The sequence below is a fragment of the Rhodamnia argentea genome, chromosome 11, assembly GCF_020921035.1.
Source record: "Rhodamnia argentea isolate NSW1041297 chromosome 11, ASM2092103v1, whole genome shotgun sequence".
NCBI lineage: Eukaryota > Viridiplantae > Streptophyta > Magnoliopsida > Myrtales > Myrtaceae > Rhodamnia > Rhodamnia argentea.
In genome coordinates this window covers 19,457,736-19,466,655 of record NC_063160.1, presented here as the reverse complement: position 1 = coordinate 19,466,655, position 8,920 = coordinate 19,457,736, and the positions used below count along the sequence as shown (strand labels likewise).

Sequence of the window (8,920 nt, the reverse complement as noted above, 5' to 3'; positions counted from 1 at the left end):
GGTCACGTGTTGATGGAATTGGCTCAAATTTCGATATGTTGTTGTTGTTTGTGAGGCCAAGGTCTTTGAGTTGATCGATTTCATTCATTGAGATTCGTCTCAGAATTCTCCAATCACGATTAGGATTTTTCGTGCTCCTTTTATATTGTTCCACTTTTGTAGTGAGGAAATGCTATTGTAATATTGATGTTGAGCCTCTAGTGTGTGAATAGAGAGAAACCTCCTTGTATACCTATTGTTCTTGGTGATAAGTGGAAGTTTTTGGTATAAAACTCACGAGCGCTGATCAACAACACCCCACCAAGACTCCACAATCATTATATATCAACATGTCAACGTGGTCGACTTTTATCAAGGAAAAATATTCGTGAGACTATAATATATTCATCCGCTGCTTGAAGAAACCCAGATTGGGTTGGTCAAACAAGGAAGTCGACTTCCGTGTATATCTGCCATATCAATTCGATATCAAGGCGAAATAGTAATCCTCCGATAGCATGTACTCTTATCACTGAACAGGAAATCCTGATTTTTGTATCACACAAACGAACGTCCACAGAGACTCAACTTTAGAGCTTTCTTATAATTCATCTTGGATCCGGTTTAGTTCACGGGATCAAGTTCGAGGACATACTCTAACTTTAATTTCCTGGAAGGAGAACTTGATATTTCAATGGAAGAGGTCACTTTGAATGTTCCTCCGGTAGCAGAAGGATCAAGTTTTGAATTCGCCCCGCTAAATCTATCTAAAAGAAACTAGCACTTTATATCTGAACGGCTACCCCTACCTTCATTTGTATTGTTGTTTTTGCACAATGTTACTTAAGTCAATTATGGACAAGATCCGTTCCAAAAAATTATGGACAAGATAAAATGGGTGACAAGGTTTTCGTTTTTTTTTTTTGCAATTGATTTGTTAACACTTTCCGCAATCGATTTTCGATCACGTGGGATAAATCAAAGGGAAGGAGTGGGAGTTTTGAAAATTTTATTAAGTAATCAATTTCTCAATCCTCGGGAAATTCTCCCTCTTGGACTTCCTTTCCACATGCTCAGAGGATAAAGGTGATGGCCCGTGGCCATGCCTTTATTTATATGTTGAGCTCCTTTTCCTTTCTGACCACCGAATGCCCCATGCTCCTCCAACAGCCTTTTTCTTCTCTTTTGCTCTTCAACATTACGACGTTGACTTGACGGTGTGGCCGGGCTCGAAGGTCTGCAGCTCATCCATCCTTCACGCTTTTGGTCATCCATCGCAATTTCCTTGGTCCATGACAAGAGACCCTCATTAATCATCCGATCAAAAAGCACGACCTCACCTCCAATCTCGAGCGGGCGACCATCGCATGACGAGCACAGACAGTTAAGTTGTTCACGAGGTGACGGAGTGAGCTTAGGCTTCGAATGGATGTTAGGGCCGTGTCAAGAAAATTTTTGTTTTAAAGTTCACGAAAACCCGCGATCTCCTCATAAGCCGATGGTGCGGGCACGCCAATCCAGAAAATACGCTTGATCTCTAAATGCCGGAGAATGTAGTAAGGAATGCAAATGCAGACCGCATAATGTGGGTGTTTTTTGTTAGGGTCGGGTTGATCCCTCAATTTCGTATGCGACGAATAACTCAACGGAATTACAAAAATTTTATCTTTGGGGAAAATTAAAGTGTACTTCTGGTTCTTGATTATTTTCCTTTCTAGCACCCAAGAGTCAATGTGATTCCTGCCCTTCCTTCGATTACCGTCCCAACGAGATCTACAACCACGAATGAATATTGGGTGAACAGACGCATGTGATCCACGGAATTTTGACCAAACCCACCCCCCCCATTAAAGATGGAATCCGATTCTCTCCCTCTCTAAGAAGCCCTAAACTATTCAAAAAAATCTTCACGTCTTCTCAGTAGAAAAATGTTACTCTCCTGCGCCACGATCAGATCAGAATTGTAGAGTCCTTTCAATATATTCATGATGCAGAAGCTTCTCTCTTCTTAACTAGGAATTGGAAATTTTGGCCGACCATTGCCTGGAGCGGTGTGTAGCCAGTAAGGAAGTATTCTCTTTTGGCCACGCAGGAAATGAGATTCCAAAAGAGTTTAAAAAAGTGTTTTTGGACCACCTCTTTAATACGAGGCACATTGTTTTTTTTGTCGATTTATGGTAGCTTTTAATGATCAACGTCCAATTGGTGATAATCAATTGCATATTGCAAATATTTCGAGAGATTCTATAAGATTGTTTTCTTACGCATTTGAACATACTTCCGGAATGGCCCATAAAATATCAAACTAACCGTTTTATCAATCCTTTTGTAAATCAACATTTTTTTTATGCCTCGTTTGAATATATGGACTACAAATTTGAGCAACCAACTTCGATTCATGGCATTAATTTGTCGATCAATTCGGTTGACAAAGTAGTTGTGCTTCCGCGTCCCTAACATGTTATTGCTCCAATAGGTCTACGTGCACATGTTTTTTGACCAGCGGATGGACAGTTTATGGAGCCGCGAAGCCTATATTAACCCTAGAAATCCACACGGAGGAAGGAGTAATCTAACACAATTTGACTAGTTCTCTTTTCTTTACCATTTTTCTTGGTTGTGCGAGCCGAGGATGTTGCATCTCCTACTTCCATTGCTGCTCCTGATCTCCAACGTTGGACCATCACATTCAGCCACCGTCGAGAGCCTCCCGGGTTTCCCGGGAGATCTTCCCTTCAAACTGGAATCTGGGTCAGCTCGCATCATATGCTTATGAGCAATTACAACTTAGCAAATGACTTGAGTAGTTATTTTGTCCTTCTTTATCTTCAAGACTTATACGTATATATATGCGTGTTTTCTTCTTAACGCGCGTTTTAATGGCGGTGAAACAAAAAAACGGTGTAGATATGTAGGGGTAGGAGAGTTGGAGGAGGTGCAGCTGTTCTACTACTTCATCGAGTCCGAGAGGAGCCCCAAGGAGGACCCTCTGTTGATTTGGCTCACCGGCGGTCCTGGTTGCTCCTCCTTGTCAAGCCTTCTCTACGAAATAGGTCACATTCTCTCTCATTAATTTCTTAACTCATCGCCACTGTCAACGTCGTCGTCTTCTTCTGCTTTTCTCATTCATCGCGTTACTATATATATATTTTCGTGGTCTTGACGTCTGCATTGTTTTCGCACAGGTCCAATACAGTTTGATTTTTCAAGTTCCAGCGGAACTAAACCAGTATTAAAGTCAAATCCTTATTCCTGGACAAAGGTGAAGTAGGTATATTTTCGGCTAGCGTTGATACCGTTCAACTCATTAGGATTAAAAGTGGTGACCTTTTCTTACGACAGATAGCCAATATTATATTTTTGGATGCACCGGTGGGTTCTGGATTTTCATATGCAACGACATGGACTGCATCCAACAGCAGCGACACTGCCTCGGCAGCACAAACGTACGAGTTCGTAAGAAAGGTAACCGTCTTCATTAATACCGTCATTAATGTCACCTCAAAATAATCAGATGCCCCTACGGCAATTATCGTAGCTTAAAGCTAATTACCTGGGCCACTTCCTTACTTTAGTTATTGTTATTATTTTTTCCTTTTGCTGATGCAGTGGCTTATGTCTCACCCTAAATTCCTCACAAATCCGCTTTACATCACTGGTGATTCTTACTCCGGTGTTGTTATCCCTATCATCGTTAAAGAAATATACGATGGTGCGTATTTGAAGTTTACCCACATATTTTACGTTCTCTTTGGCTCTCAAGAAGCTATTTTCTCTTCAATTAAAAAAAAAATAAATTCCGTTTGTTTTATTTTTGTATAGGAAATGAAGCTGGACGCGAGCCCCAAATGAATCTCGTAGTATGTAACAATCTTGTAATTTTTTAATTAGTATAATAACCGTTTGCAACATTCGATAAAGTTATGCATATCAATTAATACTAAGCGCCATAAATGTTATACATGAACAGGGTTATGTGCTAGGCAATCCGGTGACTTGTGATGAGAAGGACCAGAGTTTTAGAATTCCGTACGCCAACAAAATGGCTCTCATATCAGATGAGCTTTATGAGGTGAACTTACGACACATGTCAATTCTTATAAGATTTTTATATCACCAACGAACATGATATATTATTAACAATAATTACATATGAATCGACTTTTTGTGATTTTATTCTTTTGCGTTCATGTTTTCAAGATAACGAAAACGGACTGCAATGGAGATTACCAGAACGTAGATCCCACCAACGGAGCCTGTCTAGTTGACCTTGAGATGGTGTCGTTAGTAAGTGCTGTCATGATACCATCCACCTCTTTCGCATTCTTTTATGCAATATATATGTACGCGATAAATGATTTGAGACATGTTTCCTTATGATATCTTCTAGTGCCTTGAGAAGATATTTTTGGCCCAAATATTGGAACCATCATGTAATCTCATATCTCCTAACCACACAAGGCTAAAATGGAGCAGAACTATACTCGAAGAAGAGAATATGGTCGACGTCATTTCGGTGCCTCAATCATCCAGGCCATGGTGTCGGGTACATCCTAGATTAACACCTTTAAAGTTCCATGAATACAATATCCAAAAGTACATTAATTATCTATCTATATGTGTAAGACAATATAAGATTGGACATATTGATTTTAATAATGAGCTAATGCGCTGTTTCACTTACTTAAATTTCTCTGTCAACAGCCCTATAACTATATTTTCTCTTACATTTGGGCCAATGATAAGAAAGTCCGAGAAGCCTTTCACGTACGAGAGGTATGAAGAACCATTCTCTCTTTATGGGCATCACCGACTTTCATATAGTCATATTGACTCCTTGACAACGACATCCAGGGCACGAAGCAAGAGTGGGAAAGATGCAACCATAGTCTATCTTACACGAAGGACGTTCTTGACAGTACAGTTTATCATAAATACCTCTCTGGCAAATCCCTCCGCGCCCTTGTTTACAGGTATTACAATGGCTAAATGAATAAGTTTCTCTTCTGGGTTATTATTATTATTTTTTACCGTATATTTGCTTTTTACATAAATCAGCGCTTCCTACATTTTTGTTTACGAAACTCACTCTTGTTGTAGCGGTGATCATGACATGGCTATCCCCTACGTGTCCACACTAGATTGGATAAGATCACTCAATTTAACTTTAAAGGGCCCGTGGTCGCCTTGGTTTGTTGAAGGTCAAGTAGCCGGGTAATAATTTTATCCTAATCTCTTGAATGTTTAGCTTTTTACTTCGCTTAATGACAAACATATTTATACCATTGCGATGTAACTATATACCAAAAATATTACTTATTATGAACTTTGCTCTTTGAATTCCATCTCTTGTCTGTGCTGAGAACCATACTCAAGTAGATTACCTCATATCGTGGTCACACATTATTAATGGAGAACGCATAATTATAAGTGGCTCACTGAGTTTATTAGTGATATCTTGATCAATACACTAGAATAAAACTCATTTTGTCCCCCTTCCGTACTCTCCGTCTTGCTTTTCTTCCGGATCAGACTGAGCGATAGATCTAGGAACCGACCTTTCCCAGTTCATGGCTATAAGAAATATGTTAGGCTCTTTGGCACCATTGTTGAATTTGCAAGGTTTCAATTCCGCTAACTTTTTGCATTTTCTTCCTTCATATTGAATATCTCGCAACCAGTTTCCGGTTTTGCATCCATGTACTGGCATTGCGTGTGCTTGAGGAGTTGTGAAAATATTATACCTATTAACTTTTTTTAATTTGTATGGACAGATACTCCATACTGTATTCGGAAAACGAGTACGATCTGACGTTCTCGACAATTAAGGTAAGACCAGCTTCTCCCCCACTATTTGTCCTTTCATTCTCATTTGCATCTCGAAAATGATTATCTAAAATCGCCTCCCCATTCTTGGGTGGTTGCAGGGAGGGGGACACACAGCTCCGGAGTACAAACCCCAACAATGTCTTGCAATGGTTGATAGATGGTTCTCTTATTACCCTCTCTAGCCAATTTCCAATTGTCGTTTGGTTGGGTTAAATACTCAAACCAATCCAAATTTTTCACCCGACGATGATGTGATTCTGAATGTACCTTTCCTGTGAGACTATGCAATCATTCTTGTATGAGGAGCTTTGGCTCTAGTAAGGGGTCCAAGATCTAGTCAGATTCGTGACTTTTCAGAACGATTTTAGACCTCGTAAGCCGAGGATTGTTTCCCGGTCATATTTACTTTATTAGAGAGAATAAACCCAAGGAAAATCAACCATTGTACAAGGACGAGAAATCCTCAATGACTTTTTTCCATTAAATGTTACGAGCATGGTTACTATTTCTCTTCATGACTCCCTCAACTAACAGTCAAAAACTCCTGTAGAAGAATGTCTGGTAACAGAGACATTTGGTTGCGACAAAGTTACGAATTTAGTCCGGTGCTTAATTTTTTGTTTTTTTTTTTTTTGGTACTAATGTACTTAGAGTCTTAAAATTTATCGAAGAGTACAATTGAGTTCCAAAACTTTTAAAAATGTAATCAAATTTTAAAATTTGTCAAATTGATGCAATGAACTCTTTCTGTTTGCCCCGTTCAATTTGGCTAACGAAAAAGTTGACACATGTTTTTTTCTTTCTTTTTTTCAAAAGAAAGGGTGCACTGATGTGATCGGTCAATTTAAAAGAAAAATCAAAATAAATTAAAGCAGCCCAAGCAGTCGTCCCCTTTGCCGCTACCTTCGGCTTCTCCGCCAGTTGCCATCAGTGGTTTGGCACAGTGTGTCGGAGGGTTGGCTCCAACGAAGCAAAACAGCCTATGGCTTGCCTTTTTCTTTTTACATTTTTAACTTTTCTCTTATTATTTTATTCTTTATCTTTAACAAAAAATTCAAGATATTTTTTATATGGCGCTTAGTGGGTGTCATATATGTATCACTTGTCTTAAGAAGGTAATAAAAAAAAATGACGGCAGAATTTTTCGTTAGCTAAATTAAACGGAGTTAGCGAGGGAATTTGATTACATCAATTTGATTGTACTTTTAAGTATTTTAAGATTTAATTGCATCTTTGCGTATTTTTAATACAATCATTCCGATTTTTTTTTCTTTTTATGAATCAGGTTATGTGCTCCACAATCCAGTGACATGTGAGCAAAAGGACATTAGTTAAAGAGTCCCATATGTTTACAAGACTCATACCATAACAACTATATGAGGTGAAAACACGATAGAGTAGTTAACTCTATTTTCTCTATTTTACCAAACTTCATTCTCACCGTCATCCAGAATGCTCCATGTCATAGCTTGTTTAGATTTGGACCATTAACTTCTTTATATTTATACCCAGATTTCGGGCATGATGTCGACAAAGGGAGAGAAAACTCGTCCGAGGTGATCCTTGATTCAGTTAAGTTTATTTTGATTCACTGATTTGCATTACTTTATGTTCTCATACCAGAAGAAAGTGCTTTTCACATAAGTGGCATAAGGACATTAGAAGTGCCAAAAATTTCGTGTATCGCTTACTTTAGTGCCAAATCTTTTTTCAAATCACTTAAGTGCCGCTTTTTTTTTTAAAATCCAATTGCTTAAGTGCTGTTGACACCCAAAATTGACACAACGATGGGCAGTTGACAGAAAAGAAAAGTGTTCTCTTTGGATTATGTGAAAAAATATAAATGGGAGATGCCGAACACGGTGTCCTTGGTTAATTTGGATGAAAGCCACACGAACAGGCGTCAGTGAGCATTGGCGTCGGCAAAAAAACTGCCTATGGATATTCAATGAGCATTGACGTCGGCAACAAAACTGCTTAGAGATAAGAGTGGTTACTTGAATGTGAAGAATGCCTAGAAAATAGGGGGCCATAAGTGACAATAACCACCATTAAGAAGTTGTCTTTTATTTAAATTTTAAAGTTGTAACCGCCCGTTGGGGATTATAAATACCCTAAGTTTGTTTTTTGTAAAGCTCTCTCGAATCAACGATAGAACTTAATATTTTTTTTATCGATCACGTTGTTGAGTCAAACTCCGATATGAATCTTTATCCTTGGTGCTTCATCGTCGAGTCAAACTCCGGCGTAGTACCGTCGCGTTTTCAAGCTTCGTCGTCGAGTCAAACATCGAAAAGTTTGTTTCTAAACTTTTCCGTGGAGTTAAACTCCGGTTCAGTTTATGTTTGTACAATTCTATATTGATTTCTATACTCGCTTGGATATTCCTATCCAGAATCACCACAGAATCCCTTATAATAAAAATTGAAGAGTAAATTTTGGTGAAAGATTTCCTCGTCACAAAACGAGCGAACAAGTGTCAACTCCGATTTGAATTGCCGAAAATCCGATGCAACTATATTTTATTAGTTTTTTGGACGACATGGCTCGCCGGTGTGCCAAGCTAAACATTTACTAAAAGGTAATTTATTAAAAAAAAAAAGAATATACTAAGTCACAAAACAGTCAATCTCCAATAAGAAGACAAAATCATCGCGACCCCTCTCTCTCAAATCTCTTTTCTTCTTGTCCGACCTCGCGACGGCCGAGCGAACTCCCACCTCAATCTGCCGGTCCATCCCAACCTCCGCCGTGGCGAGGGCCACGTCCCGCCCCTTCTGGAGACTGAGTCTTGGAAAGGGGAAGAGGAACGCGAGGAAAGGGGAGGCCAAATCTGCACGAGTGGCATTTGGAGACAAGAGTCTTGGAAACGACGAGCTCTAGTGAGATTTTTGGCTATGAAGACGAACGTCGCCACGACTTGAACTCGAGCCGGAGGTGTCCTCTGTAGAAAGCATCAAGTCGGCTGGCAATTTGACTCGACCCGCCTCACGGGTCTGCTCCTCCAGCTCATGACGGGGGTTTGCTGCTTCAAATCACAGCTTGGCGTCGTGAAACAGGGGTTGTGTACTTCAAATTTTGCTTAATGGCAGATGGAATTTTCGAATTCAAA

The 8,920-nt window shown here is 39.4% G+C and overlaps 1 protein-coding gene across 1 annotated transcript; it reads left to right on the top strand.

Annotated features, from left to right (window-relative positions):
* The first annotated feature begins 2,530 nt into the window (after positions 1–2,530).
* LOC115735649 (serine carboxypeptidase-like 18) lies at positions 2,531–6,164 on the top strand. The gene is made up of 14 exons (XM_030667006.2): positions 2,531–2,730; positions 2,887–3,032; positions 3,165–3,241; positions 3,322–3,444; positions 3,589–3,691; positions 3,802–3,839; positions 3,950–4,051; positions 4,180–4,266; positions 4,370–4,525; positions 4,684–4,755; positions 4,834–4,952; positions 5,080–5,193; positions 5,754–5,808; positions 5,907–6,164. Exons 1-14 carry the CDS (start codon positions 2,612–2,614, stop codon positions 5,988–5,990), a joined length of 1,395 nt encoding a protein of 464 aa, XP_030522866.1. The 5' UTR covers positions 2,531–2,611; the 3' UTR covers positions 5,991–6,164.
* Positions 6,165–8,920: the final 2,756 nt, after the last annotated feature.

Coding starts and splice junctions, on each gene's coding strand:
- LOC115735649 (XM_030667006.2), top strand. CDS start 2,612: ATGTTGCATCTCCTACTTCCATTGCTGCTCCTGATCTCCAACGTTGGA. Junction 2,731..2,886: donor CCCTTCAAACTGGAATCTGG/GTCAGCTCGCAT, acceptor AAAACGGTGTAG/ATATGTAGGGGTAGGAGAGT. Junction 3,033..3,164: donor AAGCCTTCTCTACGAAATAG/GTCACATTCTCT, acceptor GTTTTCGCACAG/GTCCAATACAGTTTGATTTT.